The 22244-nt window shown below is 35.2% G+C and overlaps 9 protein-coding genes across 9 annotated transcripts; 5 read left to right on the top strand and 4 right to left on the bottom strand.

Moving 5' to 3' along the window:
* Window positions 1-2243: 2243 nt before the first annotated feature.
* EV154DRAFT_512253 (chalcone-flavanone isomerase-domain-containing protein) lies at window positions 2244-3231 on the bottom strand. The gene is made up of 4 exons (XM_051601910.1): window positions 2915-3231; window positions 2730-2850; window positions 2412-2663; window positions 2244-2355 (listed from the first exon to the last, which is right to left on the bottom strand). Exons 1-4 carry the CDS (start codon window positions 3005-3007, stop codon window positions 2315-2317), a joined length of 507 nt encoding a protein of 168 aa, XP_051456615.1. The 5' UTR covers window positions 3008-3231; the 3' UTR covers window positions 2244-2314.
* A 419-nt stretch (window positions 3232-3650) lies between these two features.
* EV154DRAFT_422480 (Rab43 protein) lies at window positions 3651-4698 on the top strand (the record flags this gene model as incomplete). The annotated part of the gene is made up of 5 exons (XM_051596085.1): window positions 3651-3843; window positions 3909-4021; window positions 4083-4144; window positions 4209-4268; window positions 4350-4698. Coding segments are annotated over 5 exons (777 nt in total), but the record flags the coding sequence as incomplete, so codon positions are not given.
* EV154DRAFT_257505 (cytochrome oxidase complex assembly protein 1-domain-containing protein) lies at window positions 4458-5466 on the top strand. Its single transcript, XM_051594641.1, has 2 exons — window positions 4458-5223; window positions 5283-5466. The coding sequence occupies exons 1-2, from the start codon at window positions 4848-4850 to the stop codon at window positions 5429-5431; spliced, it is 525 nt and encodes a 174-aa protein (XP_051456613.1). The 5' UTR covers window positions 4458-4847; the 3' UTR covers window positions 5432-5466.
* Window positions 5467-5472: 6 nt separating this feature from the next.
* On the bottom strand, window positions 5473-7725 carry EV154DRAFT_512247 (uncharacterized protein). Its single transcript, XM_051601909.1, has one exon. The coding sequence runs from the start codon at window positions 7664-7666 to the stop codon at window positions 5501-5503; it is 2166 nt and encodes a 721-aa protein (XP_051456612.1). The 5' UTR covers window positions 7667-7725; the 3' UTR covers window positions 5473-5500.
* A 775-nt stretch (window positions 7726-8500) lies between these two features.
* Window positions 8501-9619, bottom strand: EV154DRAFT_257430 (uncharacterized protein). Its single transcript, XM_051594640.1, has 3 exons — window positions 9450-9619; window positions 8780-9394; window positions 8501-8717 (listed from the first exon to the last, which is right to left on the bottom strand). The coding sequence occupies exons 1-3, from the start codon at window positions 9502-9504 to the stop codon at window positions 8686-8688; spliced, it is 702 nt and encodes a 233-aa protein (XP_051456611.1). The 5' UTR covers window positions 9505-9619; the 3' UTR covers window positions 8501-8685.
* Window positions 9560-10415, top strand: EV154DRAFT_512243 (mitochondrial import protein Pam17). The gene is made up of 2 exons (XM_051601908.1): window positions 9560-10021; window positions 10083-10415. Exons 1-2 carry the CDS (start codon window positions 9740-9742, stop codon window positions 10362-10364), a joined length of 564 nt encoding a protein of 187 aa, XP_051456610.1. The 5' UTR covers window positions 9560-9739; the 3' UTR covers window positions 10365-10415.
* On the bottom strand, window positions 10403-11286 carry EV154DRAFT_445035 (COPI associated protein-domain-containing protein). Its single transcript, XM_051597075.1, has 6 exons — window positions 11177-11286; window positions 11083-11116; window positions 10920-11017; window positions 10855-10864; window positions 10749-10803; window positions 10403-10694 (listed from the first exon to the last, which is right to left on the bottom strand). The coding sequence occupies exons 1-6, from the start codon at window positions 11262-11264 to the stop codon at window positions 10470-10472; spliced, it is 510 nt and encodes a 169-aa protein (XP_051456609.1). The 5' UTR covers window positions 11265-11286; the 3' UTR covers window positions 10403-10469.
* A 3843-nt stretch (window positions 11287-15129) lies between these two features.
* On the top strand, window positions 15130-16023 carry EV154DRAFT_512235 (uncharacterized protein). Its single transcript, XM_051601907.1, has 3 exons — window positions 15130-15320; window positions 15383-15486; window positions 15551-16023. The coding sequence occupies exons 1-3, from the start codon at window positions 15272-15274 to the stop codon at window positions 15926-15928; spliced, it is 531 nt and encodes a 176-aa protein (XP_051456608.1). The 5' UTR covers window positions 15130-15271; the 3' UTR covers window positions 15929-16023.
* Window positions 16024-17827: 1804 nt separating this feature from the next.
* EV154DRAFT_544213 (transmembrane amino acid transporter protein-domain-containing protein) lies at window positions 17828-19208 on the top strand (the record flags this gene model as incomplete). The annotated part of the gene is made up of 2 exons (XM_051604587.1): window positions 17828-17903; window positions 17962-19208. 2 exons carry the CDS (start codon window positions 17828-17830, stop codon window positions 19206-19208), a joined length of 1323 nt encoding a protein of 440 aa, XP_051456607.1.
* Window positions 19209-22244: the final 3036 nt, after the last annotated feature.

The raw sequence follows: 22244 nt of genomic DNA, 5'->3' as shown, positions 1-22244 counted from the left end.
GATTAATGCAAGCAGTATCGTGTTTTCTTTCTTTATGCGTTCCTCGACTGGTAAATTATTTACTTGCAGATAAAAAGCGACGCAAGAAGCGGAGGTAGTATCATATGGTTGGAATCCATCTATGTTTAACTGGGTTGTAAGTATATCTCGTCTTTACCTTTTTTTTTTTTTTTTTTTTTTTTTTTTTTTGTATTCTAACCTGCATTCAATGTCAAACATAAAGATCTACTGCTGTTTACAAAAGGGTCGCCACTGGGAGAAAGAATGCTTCTCCACATTTTTCCCTGGGAGCAATGGTACATCATATCAGTTGGGTTTACAGCCTCTTCAAAACTACGCCATTCTTCACACTTCTCCTCGAATCCTTCTCTCAGATACAACTTTTGGATCGAACTTATAAGACAATGGTATACAAACTTTTTGATTGGAGTATCGGAACCGTTTTGAAATAATGGGGTTTGACAAGGTACTTTTTTGAGGATATTGATAAATGTACATATTTGTGGAGGCCCAGGCTGTGTTAACCCGTTGCTTGTAGCATAAAGATAAACTGAATAGCATTTAGGACAAGTTGCGTAGACAGTCATATCTTTGGTAAGATCGATAAATCCAGTTTGAAGCTTGATCGTGGGTAACGATTTTGGAAACTCAAAATTGCTGAATAGCATACGGAACAGATCAAGTAATTTGTGTGTAGCGATGATAGTCAAGAAGTCCATTTGGAATATAAGTACAAAACAACAAATAAACAAGTAAGTGGGATCTTGTGGTATTCTGGGATGATTATTTTGTTGGACTACGATTGTTTCAATAAAGTTGCAAATATTTATTCCGAAATTCAAGCCTACCTTTTTTTATGATAAATTTTTCACCTTGATCATCCAAATCATCTAGCATTTTGAGAACTTCATCGGTCCAATATATCTCACTGCTGCTTTCGACAATAACCTGATTTTCATTATCATCATTTGCATCAATGCTATAGGATTGATCAAAGATAAAGCCTTCTTCATAATCGCGCTCATCATCTTGAAACATTACTCAGCATCATGTTATAAATCATTTTTTTGTATGCATACCTGAAGAGCATTCATCCTGAAAATGGTTATCAACTTGAGTCGAACTGATATTAACATGTGCAAACTCTGCTTCAATAACAGATACGTTCAAACGTGAAAATTCTAAGCTGGTGTCTACTACGGCGTCATCTATTAAAATTTCTGTTAGTATAGATTACAGTTTGTTGTAGGTAAATATCTGATGAGGGTTACACACTTTCTTCTAGTTCATCCAAACTTCTTTTGGAAGCTGCCGCCTTTTGGCATGACTCCTCGTACATTTTTTTTTCGGCATGTCGTGTAGCAGTATTGATTGGAACTGAGCAACCGCCACACTTGTTGCAATGGCAAATCTTGGTCCTTTTTTTTGTAGAAGACATTATGATAGATGATGGAATTTGTACCCGGTTTTTTTACTTTATATACAGGGCAACAAAGACGTGCCCAATATACCAATAGAAAATTTACTGACACATGGTCACACTAAGTCGGATTAGTTGTCAATGCAACTGTTTGAAAGGCTGAGAGTGGTACACAACTCCCATCGCACCTCTTTTTTTTTCATGTATGATGAAACGACAGAAGAAATAATGTCACACGACATTTTTGATGCATCATAACGACGTTTTCGCTTTAAAAATTACTTTCTATGTCCAATCGTATTAGGCATTATTTGTACATTTTATTTAGCTCAAGCAGATATGCTTTATTGTGCAACCTGAAAAATAATCATAGGATACTATTACATATAACATATTCTTTTTATGCTTTAATGCTAATCTTGAAGCAATAAAAACTACTTTTACAGATAAAAAAATGGAGTGTAAATGTATGCTCTATAAAATACACAATATCCATCAGGTATAAAATAATTCAACCAAAGTTTTTTTGTTTGTATTTTTTGTGAGAAACTTTATCTTGGTTTTTTTTTATTATTGCACGTTCTACTTATTGTTCTGTGAGTATATCAAGCTCTGATGAATTGAGCAATGTTCAGATTTTATCTTTAATGATAACTGATATCAAAAATCTTTGGAACATTTCATAAATATTCAACAATGTCGCATCTTTTGGGAAACACATGACATACATTGCTGCATTAATTACGTACTCAAGCAACATAAACCCACCATTTGTTTTTCAGGAGCTGATATAATTGGCTTTGGACGGTGAGTCAAATAAACTTGTCGGTATTGTTCTTTTTAAACAAAAACGATGCTATTCCGGCATATTGGTTATATCACGAATTTGCGTTTTTAACACTGTGGATGCTGTGTGTTTGTTCCACGAGCGGGAACTGGTTTGAAGTAAGTAAATGATATGTAATAAACGGCAATTGTATTTGCTCCTTACCAATGCGAATACTGATATCGTAGGGCTGTTCCAAGAACTGTTCGGCCAAATCATTGTTTTCCAAAAACTTTGCTTTATCGAAATTCTTCCATAATTGTCTTAAAGCTCCAATGTCCTCACTACGCATATATAAACCAAGAACGTAGACATTGATTTTCAAAAAGCTGACAAATCGAACACCTAAGCCTACCAATCTTTTCCATTCATTATCCGTGTTTAAAAACACGGGGAAAGCTAGATGTGTTGCTGGGTCTAATTTTATACGTCAACTTTTAATTTTTTTGACTCAATTTTTTTTATTTATGTCCCGGGTTTTACCTTCAACTGTACCAACATAGGCAGGTGCTTCAGAATAAGCAGGTTCTTTTAAACCCAAGTAACTAGCTGTAATTAAGCAAGTACCTACTGTTGTCCAGGCTACAGTTTTACCTACAGTTGTCTATAAGCAATGATTAACGTTTTTTTTGTTTTTATAAACGTAAAGTGCCATTTAAAAAGTAAACCTTTTGAGCCATTGTGGTTGTCGTCAAAGAGCGACGAGCTAATACTTGTACAGGCTTTGGTAAGCGTACCAAAGTACGAGACAGACGAAGCATAATGTAAGAAAATGAAGAAAAAGCAAATGGCAAAAGAAAGAATTTCTTTTTCTAGTTGACAAGCGGATTTTTTTTTTGCGGGGATTGTCGGCCAAAAAAAAAAAAAAGTCGGATGTTGTGTGCAATACCCTTCACAATGGTCATCGACAATTTGCCTTCGATATCCGAGACATTTACACCCCAAAAGTGCATGAAAGTCAAAGTGCCATATTGTCAATTAATACATAGTATAGCCTAACGTACATGCACTTAAAGAAATTAAAGTCGCGTTACATGAAAAATTTAACATTTGTCAGTACTTTCTTCGTCTTTGTTTTGTATTGCATACGAATACAACTCTATTGTTGAATGTATAACTGAAGACAAATCTACCTTAAAGAATCAAGTAGTTTGTTGCTACTACAACTGTTCAGTATAACTATTACTAGCGCTTGTAAGATCCTAGTAAACACATTAATTGAAAGTTACCCTTTTCAAGTGCGATGGCTCATATCACTGTGACGTTGACACTTTTTATTTTAATTGCCTCCGACTTTTTTCTGTATTTTTTTTTTTCAGCACTTTCTCTTTCTAAATTTAACAATCAAAATGGTAAACATTAACAGCTTGTACTGGATCATTGATATTAACATTCTGACAAAAGGCCCGTAATGAAGAGAAAGCACAGTCTATGTTGTATCGTTTCCGTGAAGCCCAAGCGGCTGAGTTGGGTTTAGGAAAACGTAGAGAACGTAGACCTGGCTTTGCCGGCGTTGTGAATACGGTGACAGAAGCAGAGAAATGGCGTAGAGATATTCTTAGTGAAATTTCACGAAAGATTTCTAAAATTCAGGATGGTAAAAAGGACGACACATTACCAATTTCATTAAGCTAATCTTTTTTTTGTGTGTGTTCAAATCAGTTAGTTTATCTGATTACCAAGTTCGCGATCTTAACGATGATATCAATAAAATGATGGGTCAGAAATACCACTGGGAAAAGAGAATTCAAGAACTCGGCGGTGCTGATTATACCGTAAGTGAATTTACAAAGACATTAACGAAAGAGGACATAATTTAAACACAAGCATCAATAGAGATCTGCACCTAAAATGCTGAATTACGAAGGTAGAGAAGTGCCTGGAACAAGAGGATACAAGTAAATTTTAATATTGGAAGGCTGCATAAACGAGTATATTCAACGTCTTATTTCATTCATCTAGATATTTTGGACGTGCAAGGGATTTACCTGGTGTAAGAGAATTATTTGAAAAAGCTGGCAAGTAATTTGGGCAATAGTGTGGGCTCATATTGTTATTAACACATCCCAAAATAGCTCCCGAATCCACCAATCGTTCCAGAAGTGAAATTAATCGTGATATTGATGCAGATTATTATGGCTATCGTGATGAGGAGGATTCAATTTTACTCGAATACGAAAAAGCGCTTGAAAAGGAGTTGATTGCTAAATTATTTGATGCTCCTGATGAGGAAAAAGTATCCGTTGATGAGCCAGGAAAAATGGAAGTGGATCCAGTTACCGGTGAAAGACAAGTCGAAGATGCGCCTGCAGAAGCTGGTTCGGTACCAACTCAAAAGGAAGTAGAGGCATATCTAGTGCAAAGGCGAAAGCAGCAGTTACTGGATAAATATGTATCTGAGGATTTAAAGCAAAATGAGGAGGAAACGAAAGAATTGACAGGACAAGCTTAAATAAATACATATTTTTTTAGATGAATGTGTAGCATAAATTTGACAGTGCGTACGGACTTTGTAAACGTGACGTGATAAAATAACCTCTTTGAGTGTTCTCATGGGTATATATTTCCCGCCCCTTTTTCCATACACATACCTTTAAAAAAATGTTATCCAGCCGTATATTAGCACGTTCAGTGACGAGTTCAGTTCGATTATCAGCACGTCGTTTTGCCTCAAAGACCGTTGTGGTTGAGCGTGAATTACCCAAACCTCCTCCACCTTCTAAAAAACGTTGGCTTTGGACAGGTATCGGTGTCGGTGCTGTGGTTTGGGGTGTCGGTCTTGGAGCTGCTTTAAACCACCAACGTTTGTCCAGTAGTGTTGTTCACGGTACTTTGTTTACTGTGCGTTACGATCCCCGAGTCATTGCTCTAGTGGGAGATCAAGTCGATTATGCAGATTCTTGGCCTTGGATTAGTGGTACTGTGAACCACTTGAAGGGTAAAATTGATATTGGATTTGACGTCAAGGGATCAACAGGTACAAAAGTAAAAAAAGTGTTGGATTATTATAACACCTGATTAAATATAACAAAATAGGTGAACGTGCACGAGTTCATTTTGCCTCTAGACGTAGTGGACCAAAGTCATGGTTCACTACAGATTTCAAGGTAGTTCGTTTATCCGACAACAAATCCATTGATATTGGTCACCAGGATTTGACTGAAACAGGCGAGCTCGCATTATAGAATATATTATATTTTTTACACAAAGCAATAAAAAGGAAAGGTTGTATGTATTATTATTTTTATTTATTATTACAAATTACATAGCCCATTCATGAGAACTTGATTTTCAATCTCTACTTGATCGGCTGGAACATGATTGGAAGGACAGGTAATACTAGTGATTTTCTCATCCCATGGCTTACTTTCACCCAAAGTATAAGTATCCCATATTTCAGCTTTTAATTCACGTTTAAAGCGCAATTGAACCTCTTTGTCAAACACGTCCAATCTGGGGCCACTGACTTGACGTGTACGACCAGAAGTATCGATACGACAACAATAATATTGTGCTGTACGGTAAATAATACGGGTCTTGGAAAGGTCATAATGTTCCCTGATTTGTCGGATCAGATGATCAACATCGTTCAAAAAAGGTTCCAACCTTGCAAAGGCAGCATCCCAGTTACCCAGAGAGAAAATGGCAATATCAACAGGTTTTGTACTGGTAGGAACCGCTGTATCCCACGCAGGATTATTTAAATAAGTTAAGCCATCCCATTTATAAGAACTGATGGGTACAACATCATGTGTACGTAGATAGGTGATGTTTCCAGTCCCTTTTTGATCCCATTCAGTAAGACCAAGCGCTAAAGATTGTTGAACAGAATTGGTGTACTGTAAATCGAATCTTCTGGCATTACCATTAAACCATTCTGGCTTCCAAAATTCTTCCGAGTAATCCTCACAGTAACAGGAGCGTGTTTGAGATGGATTGATATAACGATAATCTTCCGGACGACCATAACCTACTTGTTGACGCTTTATTAAGGATTGATTGACAATAGGTGCTTGATCTTCAGGTAGTAATGGAGTATCAATATGATGTTCCCAATTTTTGCACCATTGACCATGACTAACAAACTTCTTGACGGATCTTCTTATGTTTGAATCACCATAAAGATCTATTCCTCTTGAGTATTTATTTGCAGCGCATCGGTTAAATTGTTCATAAGAAATATGTCGGTATCTGCATTGATAAGGGGCCCAATACTTTCCATTGCGAGTTAGACCTGCAATTAAATGTAAATCTTCTTTGGATGCATAATCACTGTCGGTTGAATTAATTCTAGGCCAGGGTAACCACCTTCCGGCATTATCAGCACCTTTACAGAGTGGCAAAGCCAAATGCTCTTTTAATTGCTTTTGTTCAATGGATTCTTTGTCTTGTGATCCAATAATGATTTGTTTACTGTCTGAAGGGTACACGGGTAAATTGACGGGCTTATAAGGTGATACGGGACCAAACTCGAAATTGTATCTTCCTTCCACGAATTCTAATAAACTCTGTAATTGGTATGTACCGTTTGGAGGAAGTGTGACGGTAGCTTCATACACATGCATTTTTTCTCGTTCATAGATTTCGTCTTCACGTAAGCGACTCCATTCAGGTATTTGATTGTTGACATGATTTAATTCTCGGGCGTTATTACGGAGAAGAGCATGTCCGGACCAAGGTTGTAAAGTAATGGGTAAAGTGGCGTTTGTATCAATATTTTCCAGGGTTGTCATCATGGTATCCCACCACGGAGAGGTCAATCTTTGATTGTTGTGATCATAAGGTCTATACAGTAAGTGATATGTATCATTGCCCGCAATATTTTGATAAGGGACCACCACACGAACGCACACCTTTTGCCCCTGAATTAAATTTGGTTGCTTTGAAAATGGCAAGACAACAAAAGGTTTTGAAAAATCGATGTTTGTCTCGACATCATAGAGTGCATCTGAATTTTTCAGTGGTGTATATTCAGCAACAATCTTACGTAAAATGGGGTAAGGAAGTAATTGACTATCACAAGCATAATTGGTGTTGCTATTGGGTTGAGCTAACCAGTCATCGGTCCAATTTCCATTTTGCTTTTTGTGGGATAGCTTGTCGATAATTAAAGATTGTAAAGTTGCTTGTGATGTAGCAAATAGCTTAATCATATTGTCTTCAACAGGGTATTTATCGAGATCCACGTAATATAGCTTATCTTGATTGGGTATAGTGAAATTAATGGATCGAACAGGAACTGTGATGTTCTGGTCGTCAGTTTTATCCAGAAGAGTATCATCTTGTTGTTGATTACGTCGTACCAAAATAACACCGGCGACAATCGCAAGACTTCCTAGAATTAGAAATCCGATTTGCCATCGTCTAGTATGATGTCTCTTTGGAGGAGCAACTTCCTCAAGTAATGAATACACAGTCATCTTTTTTTTTGGGGGGATGGGGGAATAAGAAAGAAAGAAAAAGGAAAATAATGCCGGAGAAGTATTATTTATTGTTTTGGTTTGGGAGAAAAATGTAAACTTAAAGAATGGGAGACAACTTTTTTTTTGTGATTTTGAAAAGGTTAGTGTAAAGCTTAAAACATTCTCGTACCTCTCAACATACCACAAACATAAGCGTATCATTTGCAATTGTTGAAATAATACATCATGTTCTATCTAGCCGTAGTTTTATGTAAACAGAACATTTCAACTCAAACAAATAAAAGCTGTTGGATTCACGATTCTGATACGGTGACACCTATTTTTAATTTCTGGATTTTTTGGGTAGCGTTTCTCAGACTTCAGAAAATTGAGCCAATAGATTTTAGTACAACTGATAACGGGGCGATCCTCAAAATCATGATTTATTTAAAAACAGACCAAATGTAAAAAGACAAGTGCCCTTCTTCTTATTTATTCCATACGAACAATAGAATTTTATTTCATTTATGCAATTGGACAATAATGCAATCAATTCCCTCCCCCCCCCCCCCTCTACTTTGATGGTGTTGTCAATAAGTAACGGTGCACAGTCCGGTTCCCCCCTCCCATTCAACAAATGGGATCCGGTTAAACCTTCATGTTCGTAAACCTAGCACGCACGCACTAGTTTTTCTCTTTGTGATAAATCAGTGCTATTTTACAATGTTTGTAAACACCAAAGGAAGAAAGAAAAAATAAAGATGCTCACTCTTAGTGACATCTATTCCAAGCTACAAAAGTTTTTTTTTAGCCATCTGGTTTTTTTTTCTTCTCTTGTTACACATTCGTGTCTTTATTTTTAAAAAGCAGCCCACTTGTTTAAAAAGGTGCATTTTCTAGAAGGGGGATGAGCAAAGCAACGCCACAGTAAAAATATGCAATTTTAAAGGAACTTGTTTGCTAGTAGAGAGGTAAAATTGTACATTCCTTTTAAGACGAATACAGGCATATTAATTATCCCAGTTTCGTCCGTTTTTTTACGTAAAGAAATAAAGATTGGCTAACCTATCTTTATAAAAATGTATGTGTTTATAAAATGTTAAAAAGGGTCGTGATGAAAGTAAGAATTACTTGTATACAAAGTTGCATCGCTTTGAAAGCTAGTATCGCTGCTGTTGCTTGTGTGGCTACTATTACTGCTGATATTACTGAAATAAGAATAATCTCTATTGTAAATATTATTAGTGGATATAATTCCGGTCGAGGTCCATGCCTTGATAAAATAGATGAAATGTTGTTGTTCTTGTTCTGATATGTAATATTTTGGCAGAGATTTGATAACTTGAGCTGGCGGAGGCGGCTCTGATAATAGTGGTGGCAATAGTGGTGGCTCTGATGGTAGTGATGGTAATAGTGGTGGCGATGGTAATAGCGGTGGTGGTGGCAATTTTGAAGTGATCAGAGGTTCTTTTGGTTTAACAATTTTTCTTTTTATTCTGATATTCCTCCTTGGTATTGAAGTTGAAGAAGAGTTGATTACTGATTTCCTTGTCTTTGGCACAAGTGCTTTTAATCTTTCCAGTTCATATTTATTTTCTTCATAATCAACCTCTTCCTCCTCTTCGTGATGGATTTTCTGGATCAAGGAAGGGTTTGACCATACATTATTTTCTTTCTTGTTGCTTGTATTAATATTCTTAGAATGGCTGATCAATGTAGGAAATTCGTCAGCTTCTTCTTTTAGACCTGTTGTTCAAATAAGTTAAACAGACTATAACACAACAACAAATATCACTCTTACTTTTAGGATGGTTTGGATAAGTAACCCAACTTGGTGCAAATACAAAAGTAGACATTTCCCTTCTTTATTTTCTTTATTTCATATTCATTTTGTTTCAATAAAAAAAGGTTATTGTTTCAAGTAGGTTCAATGGAGAAAGAAAAGAGAAAGAGAATATTGAAAAAACCAAAAAAAAAAAAAAACACAATTCAAGTTCCCCCAAACCACTGCCAACGTCATTCTTTTAGCAGCTTGAAAAAATTATTTTTCTTTTTTCTTCTTTAAATATACACATACACACCAAATAAAAAATGGCCTTGTCACCAATCAGATCTCAATTACTGAGACCCTTTTTATCAAGCCAAGTTCGTTTGAATAGCACTGCTTCAACACAAGCCGTTATTCCTACTTGGGATGATTATTTCAAGTTAAGAAAGAAGAGAAGAGCTTACGAAGTTGCCTTCTATTTACCTACCACAGTCGCTCCTGCTGCCGGTACATTTGCTTATTTTCTTCAAATGCAAGTTGATCCCTTGACAAAAGTTCTCGGCATGGATCCTCTCATGGCAGCTGTAGCCAGTACCATTGGTGCTGTAAGTGAACAAAAAATGACATTGGCACATGAAAAGGCTTACCTTTTTTTTTTTGAATTAGGGTTTTGGTGGCTTTTTATTAGGTCCTATTGTTGGCAACACTTTCTTTAAATTGATGAACGGTAAGGTTGCTCATGCTATGGATGTTCGTGATAAGGAGTTTTTTGAGCATATCAAAAAGAATCGTGCCGATGCTCGTCTTAATTCTATCCGTAACCCTGTTCCCGACTACTATGGTGAGAAAATTCAATCTGTTCGTGGCTACAGAGCTTGGTTAAGAAAACAACGTGAGCATTATCGTAAGGGTGTTTTCGGTGGTGATGGTAACAATCTCGAGGATTAGATATTCTCGCCATTTAGAAATAAAAAACAGTAGATTTACAGCAATTAAAAAGGTAGAGGAATTTATTTATAAGTGATAAAAGAGTGTTTTTTTTTGTAATTGTGTTTAAACTGCACCGGGGCTGGCATAATTGGCTGTAGGATATTGTGGATTTCCAGCACTGGTTGGAGAGAAACTATCTTGACCAAAGCCAGCTCCTGTGGGTGAAGTGCCATCACCGATTTGAGTAGAATATCCAACAGCGTCTTCATACGCACGCTTTTGCATATTAGATGGGGCTTCAATATGCGTAAATTGAAGTACTACGAATCCAACACCAATCACAAGAACCTTAATCAATTTGATTAATAAAAAAGCTTTTGGTACATCTGGCATAACACTTACTATAATTCCAGAGGCAAGCCCTAATCCATTATAATTGAGTGTGATACAACCAATGCTACATATGTCGCTTAGTAAAACATGGGAATATAAAAAATAGTCATCTTACAAAATATAAACTAATAAACAACAGAGTAAGTTTCTTGCTAATGATTCAGAGAAATATCTACTTACAAACACCACGGCCCAGGAAAGAGAACATAAAGGAGGCAAATTGGGTGATCATAGCTGGCAATCTAAATTCAAATATAGCTGTCATAATACCGAACAATCTATAGAAAGTACATATTTAGCATATGCACGATGTAGTAAAAGACGATATTCTCTTGCTGTTTACATGACGAAAATACCCTGAATAAAGTTGGGAAAACCTAGAATTATCATAAACAGTATTAAAGTTTGGTATTACACTACAATATATCTGATTATACCTCCTGCGATACAAGTCATGACACCACCGATGATCATGAAGGCTGCTGCAACAATGTTGGCAGCCCTAAATATAAGTGTGAGATTCATTTTTTGTCGTTAGAAATTTTTTAAGAGGAAAGAAACACAATTGTTCAAAAGATTCTCCGAACAGTTTATAAATCACCCTGTGGACGAAAAATTGTATATTACTTTTTGGTCATACAAACAAACAGACTATGGTCAAACAAAAAGGTAATTTTTTTTTAATGATCTAGCAAATATATTCATTTCTTTTTTTTTCTTTTTTTTCAAGTACACGCTATGTTCATACACATATATAAACTATAATTTTCTGTTTTTAACATAACAGATCACCAATTTAATGAATACGACTGGTCATGGCTTGAAACAATTAGCTTGGCAAGTGATGTTGTAGTCATGAGCTTGTCAAAGTTTCCCATTGACTGCTTTCTTAACCAGTCAATAAAATTGAGTTCTGGACCGTCTGTTTATATAAATATAATTGATTATTTATGGCCTTAATTTATAGGTCTGATTGCAGACTATTCAAGATATAGAAAATGCACACAAATTGTGAAGCATCCATATTGATGACAGCTACACTCATTAGATAACACAAGATGGCGTCTTATACGTCATAATCCCTTATTTTATCAAGTCCCTTACGTCATTGATTGCATTGTGCATCATTGTATCAACAAACATTTACATTTTGTGTAGGCGTTCATTACGATATCTCAATCTTGCTTTATTCCAGTAATAGCTTGGCCAATTATGACAAAACGTTTTGTTAAAAAACGAACGTAAACCATGTTTAAAGCAAGTTTATGATGACACCGATGTCAAAAAATAGTATCGGGGATATTTACAAACGACAGATGATATTAACCATCGCTTTTATCGCACTACGTTCTAGTTTTGTTTATATCTTGAAATCTGATTAAATTGGCATTACACAAAATGAATTGTCACAGGTGTCGATCGATAAGGCTCGATGGAGAGCCACTATAAACTTGGCTTGGTAATACACGGGTTTTGCTTATGTCAAGAGAAATGCAGTTCTTTGTTTCAGTCCAACATTTCTAAGGTTTAGCAGCTACATGTCCATGTCCTTATGAAAAGGGCCAAAACACTACAATTTATTTTGGTTGTCCGGGAAAACGACACGAAAAATTCAAGTAAAAGAAAAAATGACCACAAAAGCCACTAACAAACAAAATAGAGAGAACAGTTTTTTTTTTAATTTTTTTTATTGTAATTATAATAAACTATGACTATTTCAAGAAACTTCTTTTTTGTGTTTACGAATTTTATCAGAATATAAGTTGAATACATTATATGCCTCGGTCCGAGGACGGAAGCATATTGATATTAGAGATGCCAGAATATGCAATTAAAAAATTCATCATTTGAGAAAAATTCGTAATACAACAAAAAAAAAAATTCAGGAAACAGAAATAAGAATATTTTGAAAAAGGAGGATTTTAACCCTCTTGATTTATTAAATGACAAATGACTAAACTAATATCCCAACCGTCAAATGCCAAGAAACAAAAAAAGAGAAAGTCAATACAGACAAACTATTAAGAAATAATGAAATATTAGTAAAACGAAAAAAAATTTACGAAAAACTTTTTTTTTAAAATTTGTAAAGAATGACTCATCAGACATCCAAGGAAGTGTCATTGCCGACATTGAGAGGGGTTTCTGACAGTCAAGCAAGGTTCAATCCACAAAGCAAGCTTCGCTTCAATTCCCATGTATCAGTCATACTAACCACGACTAAGTCTCTCCAGGGAAAACTGCGAACACGGGATTTCATCATCATATGAGACCATTCTTTTACAAATGATAGAAAAAACTGTTAAGACTTTACCTTTTAAGTTATTTCTTGACATTCGAGACATGATTAAGACATAAAGAAGAGAACATAATTCTATAAAGAAAAAATAAAATATTAATATATATATTACAAGAACGAGTCTTTAAAGAATACAATAAACAATAAATAAAACAAGATGTGGTCAGGAAGTTATACTGGCAAGTATCAACAGCACTCAGCGAAGCACTGCGGTTTATATCATCATGGTCGATAAGATAAAATGAAGACAATGTTGTTTTTCATCTTCCCACAAGTTGTTTTATGTACCATCCAATGCATCATTAAATTAAGAAATTTGAAACTTACCAAAACTTTAGTCTAATCAAGTAGAAGGTGTAGATTTTTAAATTTGCATCCTGGTCTGTCTTTTATATCTTTTTTTTTCATCCTTGTAAAAATTTTCTTCATAGCTGTCACGTTTAACCTCCACCCAATCATTTTACGGCACAATTGGACTGCTTACATCTGAAGGAAAAATTTCCCTTTAACCCCAGCAAATTAAAAAGACATGATCGTTCTTTAAATATGCGTGTAATTTCATTACCATCCAATTCATGAGTGAGCTGCACCTTCCTTTCCTTCCCTTCTTGGACGGTTCACTAGACCTTCAGCAAAAAAAAATAACAGTACATATACCTCCTTATAAGTGCGAGGAACAAGAGCTACGATGCCTAGTGGCACTATCCCAAGCTGTTATAACAGCCTCTCGTATGCACACATCAAAATTACAAAGAAACTCTTGTGACCGAAAGCTTCGTTAACTTTGTATCATGTCATACTACAGTTTGGAAAGAGTTTACAAAAATCTTTAACACACGAGATGTTGACTCCTTTTTTAAGATAAACCACGATTTTTGTCTTACGTAACAAAGGTTAAATCACACATCTTTGCTTAGGGCATTGAAGGTCACTAATAATAATAAAAGTGTATGAACTTTTAAACAGATTGCATACGGCAGATTAATATGCCTTAAGAAACTAAATATTGTAGTCGAAATAAACTCTTGTTAAACTACAAAATAAGCCTCACAGTTTCTATAATTTAAACATTAAGGCGTCGAGTTACATGATTTTTCTTTTCTTTTCAGTGTAGCGATGCCCTAAGCAAACCTAGAGAGTAAAAATTATACATATTACCTGGATGCTGCCAAAAAGGTTAAGTATGACATTCTCAACTTTCTGGAAATAAGCCACTCGCGGATACGCTTTTCATGCTTTGTTTATTCGTGTTCCAATAACAATGGCACCCAAGAGTTGTGCTTTGGACCGGAAACCTTAATTATTATTTATAGTTTCAGCTAGCATCATGGTTGTTGAAAACAGTATCTTAAAAAGGCGATTACTTTATTAAATAACTTTACCGAATTCCATACAGGTACCTCAGCCCTTTACTAAAAATATAATGTGGCACTCAACCTACAATGAGAACGTTAAGGTCTGTCAGATATTTATATGAGCACCATACGAAAGAAACTATACCAAGCACATATTTTTGTATGTTTAAGTTGGGAATTTTCTCTATACCGAACCACATATGATGCCTATAATTTAGTATAAAGACATTAATTATAAGAAGGAGCAAAGGTGAAATTACACTTATTATCATTGTGGCGTTGCTTACAATGAATGATAAAAAGTTTGTTCATTTCTTTATTGGCATAGATTATTATGCAGTCTGAGCAATTTCGGAATATAAAGTTTAGACTATTTGTATCATCGATCATGATGTGGATTGATTACAATTGGTTAGTCGAAAAATAGTAATGTTTCTTATGATTTTGCTTATGTGGCCTTTTAAGCGTTTTGGAACTGTCTCGGTAAGCACATAATTTTGTTTACTTCTCCCGTTTGTATCTTTAATGTGTCTTTTGATTGTAATAAATCGTTTTATTTAATAGTCAGTGTATAATTCATGAGATGAAAAAGCCACGAATGTACTTTGAAAGGTTCGAATATGTCTTCAGCTTCTTGATGCTAAGCTTTTGGATGTCATTGGACCCAAGCATTTTTGCTGAGAATTTTGTACGACCATATATATTTCACTAAGCCATTCAACACACATAATGAATGTTTATTTTTACCCAGCCTTCTTTTTACAAATCAAGTCTGGAGAAGCGAAACGTATCCATCAGAATAGCTATAAATACAGCCTCAAAAGGAGCCAACTTTTTCAAATTATCACTTCTTCATATTTCGATTCATCTAACATAAAATGCATTTCTTTTTTGCTCTTGTCGCTGTTTGTTCTATCATCCTTTCTGGTAATAATATGTGCATAATATGGTGTTAGCATAAATACTGACTAACATATCAACTTTCATAGTAACCAATGCTGCTACTATCCATAAGCGAGCAGCTGCCAACGTGGAGAGTTGTGTTAGCAGCCTAAATAATGTCATTACCCAAATCAATATTTTGCAACCTTCTGTACGTGTTCAAACAATATACATATGGAAGAACTAAGTACTAATAGCCTTTTACCAACTTGTAGATCCAAACCGGTGGTATTATTGATACCAGCATCAATTACGACAGACTTGAAGACGCTGTTAAGGCTGCTCAAGGATCTTGCTGTGCTATTAACGTTGCTATTTCTGAGCCTGATGCTGATTATGTCACCGGTGTCTTAGGTAATATTACACCCAAAGTACAAGAAGTTTTGACTGCCATTTCTCAAAAGAAGGGTGATTACAATATCTTTACAAGAGCTATTTTGAGAATTCGTATTAAAGATCTGGAGGAGAGTACTCAAAGCGTGGATACCTGTCTTATTAACTTTACCCCCGAATCCAAGAAATCCAGCCTTCAATCGTATATTGATACTATCAATTTAGCTTTTGAACAAGCTCGTAACGCATTCGCCACATAAATTTGTGAATATTTTTTTTAAAAAACATCTTTCATGGTATTGATAACTGTATAAAACCCATTTATTTTAAAATAAACTTTCTTTAAAACCCAAAACTTCATAATCTTTGTCTTAAAAAATAAATTTTTTGCGATTTGTGATATTTATGAAGTGAAATTTAAGCTATCGATCATCCAAGTATGACACAACATACGAATCACAAATTTGTTTACATAGTTACTCTTATTTCAAAGTATCACGGGACAGATTTAAATAAATTTTATACCATAAACCAATTAGCACGAGAGCAGGCAGGCAACTACAAATGTCTTGTAGCCGACTGATTAATTTAAACAAGCGGATAGTTCTCTTAAAATATTCATCCCCAATACGTTCCGACCTTTGCCGATCTCGACGCTGTCAAAATCCTTCGATTTAACTATTCAGTTTTATATAATCTCTGGTAATAAATTCAAAAAATATGTATTTTTATTTATTGCTCGCAGATTTATGGCTTTAAAACCTTTTTTTTACAAGCTATTCACTCTTTTTCTCTTCTCAATTTTTTTTCCGGTTCGCGAAGTGATTTGCAGCTCGTGTGACAAAAATATCGAATAACCTTAATTACATATCTGCGCCTAAATCGATATTTTGGGAAACCTCGGGAGAAAACGTTCAATAGATAATTCTATCCACGAGCATCAGATCATGTAGTGATAGGAAGACATACTTAACACATAAAAGCATACAAGATAAAGTTATTATATGTCAATTGCTAATGTAAGTAGGTTTTTAAAAGAAAGAAAAAGACCTAGGGTGAAAAATAGTCGCGCAAATAAATATTTTAAAGGGCATTTTCGCGAAATATGTCGAGAACATATACTAAACTCAAATAAGGATTTCGATACCACACCATATAAAATTATGCGTGAATCAGAATATAATTTTTCACTATAGGGCCATCGAAATTTGTGTGAATTGTTTCCCTAGCCTTTCTGTTTCCATTAGAAAAATTCCGTCTTATTATGCCCTAATTCGTTTCCTCTCCCAGAAAAATTCGCAAGATCCAAGTATCCAATAAGACGGCACGTGGTACAAACTGAAGCATTTTATTTATAGTGCTAATAAAGGGTAGCAAATTCATTTGTCACGCTGATTAAAATGTAGAAAAAAAAAAGTTTTTTTTTCCGAGTTGCCAGAACTGATTCTGCAATTCGAAATTTTGAGTGACACCAACCCGAAAACATAAGGCAGTAGCAATGATTATGGGGCCTACAAAAATTAAGAGCAACATGCCTTGGTTTTTTCTTATTGGAATAAGATCAATGTTCCAATGGAAAGAGTTTTCCTGTTGAATGGAACAAGTAGGAACGTTTATTCGGAGTACTAAACATATCCCAAGAATCGAAACCTGGTATTCTTTGTCATGTGTGGTACTTTGCGCTGTACTCTTACATATAAGGGAATGCTTATCGTTTTTGACTGCCGGCAAAGTTTAGAAGGCTAGAAATCTAAGAATTTATATGCAAAGTTTATTTCAACTAAGAGTCCAAGTAATAGGGAATGGTGCAAGGCCATTCGAAACAAGCCACCAGGATTGGGGGCAAAATTTATTTGTGTCACATACAAATATCTGTTGAATTTTCCAGAGTTTATTCGAGCTACCAAGGATAAAATTGATTTAAAATCCATTCTATACGAACCTATAAAACTTTCTTCTCTCATCAGCAGAACCAATTAAATAAACAAATTCAAATAGAAATAGAAAACGTCGAAAAATATTTTTTTAGTTTCATATTATTACAATATCCGCCACTATTTAAAGGACGAATGTTAAATGAAATTGTACGAGTTTTCCCTCTACTCTTTTTTTCTAATTACTTTTTGTTTTTTTCAAAAAATTAAAAAAATACATCAAAAATGTCCCAACTGGAAAAGAAAAGCTCCATGATCGAAATCAAGGACATTGACAACCGGTCTGTTGTTGGTTCAATAGGTAATATTCAACATGTTTCACACATTTTGACAGGTTACTAAATTTATAATTATTGTAGAACATGACTTTGAGCTTGGAAGCGAACGAGGTGGTGTTGTAGATATCGATCGTAGCGAAGCTGGTTCTTCATTTATGGCTTATCTTAATGTTGTCTGTGTTGTTGTCGGTACAGGTATCTTGGGTCTCCCCGCTGCTTTAAAACAAGGTGGTTGGATTGGTCTTTTGATTTTGTTCCTGTCATGGTTCATGTCTGTCTACACCTCGGTTCTTTTGATCCGTTGCCTTTACGCCAACGGTAAAACTCGTCTCACTACGTATACCGAAATCGCTATTTTGGCTTTCGGCAAAGTTGGCGGTTACATCACTTTCTTCTTCAATGCCTGGCTTCTTTTGGGTGGACCTGTCCTTTATTTAGTGCTTTCTGGCGCCAATATGAATCAACTTTGTGCAGGTACTGTCGCTGAAATTGGACATATTCAGTGGACTGTCATCTGTGCCTGCTCTGTCGCCATTCCTTTTATTTTAGTCAAGAACATGAAGGATGTTGCCTGGATTAGTGCTTTGGGTGTTGTTGTTATCTTTATCGTTGTTTTCGTCGTTTTAATCATGTCTGCTATGGAGAAGCCTAAAATGGCACCTTCTCACCATGATGCTGTTATTTGGGATATGTTCCCTGTCGCATTGGCTACTATTGCGTTCTCATTTGGTGGTAATGTCACATACCCTCATGTTGAAGCTGCCATGAAGAAACCTCAAGACTGGACCAAGGTTGCTACTTTAGGTTTATCTACTTGTGCTGCTCTTTATTTCATTGTTGCCGTCAGTGGTTATCTTGTTTATGGTAGCGACGTTGCTAGTCCTGTTTACAACAGTCTTCCCGCAGGTGTCGGTCAAACTATTGCCATTGTGGTCATTACCGTTAATGTTTTAGTAACTGTACCTATCTATGCCACTTCTTTCTCTCTCGACATCGAAAACATGTTTGATATTACTGTCGAACGCTTCGGAAGAGTCAAAGAATTCATCATCCGTGCTATTGTTCGTATTCTCACTATGGTAGTCATTACAGTTATTGCTTGTACTGTACCTCATTTCAGTACATTGATGTCTTTGATTGGTGCCTTTGGTAATTGTACTTTGGTTTTTATTTTCCCTGTTGTTTTCTACTTAAAGATTACCGGCATCCGTAACAAACCTATTTATGAACTTGTATGGTGCTTCTTGATTTTCCTCCTTGGTCTTGTTGGCTTGATCTTTGGTACTATGGAAGCAATCAAGGAATTAATTAATGATTATGGAGCTTAAATTCTATCATATTTCATTCAAGTTCGTTTTTCCTTTTTGTAAATATCACCCTTAAACTTCTTGTGTTTTTTTAGAAGAGTTACCCCTAATATTATATGTATTAAAATCTTAATTTTTCTTTGTAAATTTGATTTTTATCAACACGGGTCGAGCCTTTGTACGTCCTAAATATGGGTGTAACGGAATCATGAAGTGTGCAACGGTAATGACACGTATGTGCTACTGTGGTATTGCCCCTTTCTCTCTTTGGAAGCGGCAGCATCATTAGGGTAACTTATAAGTTTTTTCTTTATTATTGTGTTAAATGTCATATATCTTGACAGAAACGAAATCAAGTATCCATGACAGGCAATGACCACCGATGGTTTTTGAGATGTCTATAGCTCAAAACGAATTTTGATAGATGGTATTTCATATTTTGCTCTGATATTTTTATACTGAAGGAGATATGATCACCTAAATCAATCAAAAAAAAATTTGTACTATATTATGTCTTTGTTTGGCTTCACAGTTGCTCTGTCGCTGAGACCAACGCTAATTTATTGGCGATAGAAAAAGCACGGAAGCAAACCTTGCTGCAAATGAGATTTTATCCCAGCATTTCCACTTGTATTGATAAAATATTGACCTGAAATCACATGTTTTTATCACTTTGATATTTAGGGTTTATCCTACTGATGCGTATCATAGTAATAACCTTCATTTAGTGTAAATATCTTCAAAATGAGTATCGCAGTAAGCAAATAATATAAATAAGATTACACCAGATCACATAAAAAACAATCCTGAGCATTAGAACAAAGCGAATAGCTTGCGGAAACATGTAATAGATTTTTTTTATCATCAGAAGATACTCTTAAATACGATGTCATTGATTAAATGTTGAATAAAGAAGAATTGAAGGGACCAAATAACCCATCGATCAAAGGAGAAATGAGGCGTAATACAACAAATACGGATGCCTTACAGCAATAATATATATGTCTACCTGTAGAACTAACAGAGGAACAGTTATTCTGAAGTCAAAAGAAATACGTATAAGGCCATTTGAATGAAGTTAAGTCAGCAGAAAAATCAAAGTGCATTATTAATTCACTAAAATACGTTAAGCTACAAGGCTTTTATGGAAATACGTAAAACATAATATTACTTACCGGAACAGATCCCTATTTTCCAAAACAAGATATCTTACGTTAGGATGAAGAGATAAATAGCCTCGATTGTCAAATTTCCATTTGAAGCGATCCTTATGAATAAACAGTTTCTGCCGTCTTCTTATAAAACATGTGTTGAATGTCTATTTACTTAATTGTTATTTACTCTTTACGTTAAATATACCGTATATTATTTACTTTTTAAAAAACGGTCTATATAGTTTTAGTGCCTGTGTTTTATATCCTATTAATGTTGCGAGCTACCTGTTTATAGTGACACCGTGGGTAATCCAGTATGGGGTACTATATTTATAAAGTTTTAAAATGGCAATCACTGTTACAATTACAAAAGCAAGTGAGGAACTTTATGCCATTAGCTCTACCTATATATATTCTAAGAGTGGCTATTTGGTAGCTTAAGAAAAAAAAAACTTGCTTTATAGAAGGTTAATCGGATTTACCATCCAAGACTCATCTAGGAACTTCTCATTTACAGTGCACCAATGGATAGCGTGCATACATTCAAACACCGTAATGTTCTCAACGAAGCAGCCCAGTTTTTACAGTATGGGGTATTTGCCTTTTACGTCGGAGTGCTCGTTTCATATCATGCACATGACGAATACAATCTGCCCACCCCAACTTTTCAATTATAGAAATTGTTACCCCCGGGGATAAAAGCCCGAAAGCCCCTTTTATTTGTAAAAAAGTTCGTTTAGTAAACCCTTCCCATCAGACGTGTTCTTATGTCACCCAAGTGCGTAATTTTATATTACCAGCTAAATCTCAATATTCTCACGCAGAATTTGATTTTTTTTTTATATATATTTTAAACCAGATAGGTGATACGATCAAATCGGCCACAAAATAATTTACACAACACTAACAGGGTACACAATTGTGACAAATATTATGGAGTGATGTAAAGTAATCCTGTTATCAAAAGTACTTGACAGTGCCATTTATTTACAATAAACTTGTCCAACTACCATCAATCAATAAATAAATAAAAAACAGCGATCTGTTTATGATTGTTTATTACAAAACGACCCTGAAGAGTATTTTACTTCATTCCTCAACTCGGTGTACTGGATAGGGTGCAGCAATATTAAAGACATAATTTACAACTCAGTATATCAAAGTGTTTGTTAACTATTGAGTCATTTAAAAAAAAATTGTATGATTCGGGATGGCCCTTTCATAGGTAGCACTGGGTATAGGAGTTTTGCTATTTACACGATGTATTTGTCATTATAACGGGTGGTGTGGAAATATAATACATCATTACGGGTGTTATAGCTTAATATTTATCACGCCTGACAGAAACATGCTCTTATTCATCAGCCCCCATTACCACAACAGGACCATAACATTCACGGACACACTAAATATTTTCTCCGCACATATAACATATACACAAAGAATAAGCAACAATACAAAAAGTTGGATGATCATTTAAACCCATCGCCTGTCTCTTGTAAGTTAAATTACTTAAATTGGCATATAAGATCGGTATTGTACATGCACATGTGATCTGCTATTGATCACTACTAATTCAGACGGCCATGAATCTCATCCAAGAGATACAATCCGAAGCAATACTAAAAGGTGGGGGTTTTAATGGCTAGCAATGAAAATGCTACGCTCATAAATCATTATGAAATAGTACTACCCAAAACCAAAACTTTTTATCAAAACGCGTACCCAATTGAGCTAGAGCCAAATAAACCCAAAAGAAATCATATACGTAATTAAAATATAGCACAGAAAAAAATGCCAAGAGCATATATCTAACAGACTGTCGAGCCATGTTTGTTCAAAATGGCTAACAGAACTTGAGAAGCAAATTGGATCAGGAGAGTAACTGATACTTATTTACGTC

The sequence above is a fragment of the Mucor mucedo genome (assembly GCF_025094135.1).
Source record: "Mucor mucedo strain NRRL 3635 chromosome Unknown EV154scaffold_59, whole genome shotgun sequence".
Lineage (NCBI taxonomy): Eukaryota > Fungi > Mucoromycota > Mucoromycetes > Mucorales > Mucoraceae > Mucor > Mucor mucedo.
Note: the sequence above shows the minus strand (reverse complement) of the source record. Positions and strands in the feature narration are given on the sequence as shown.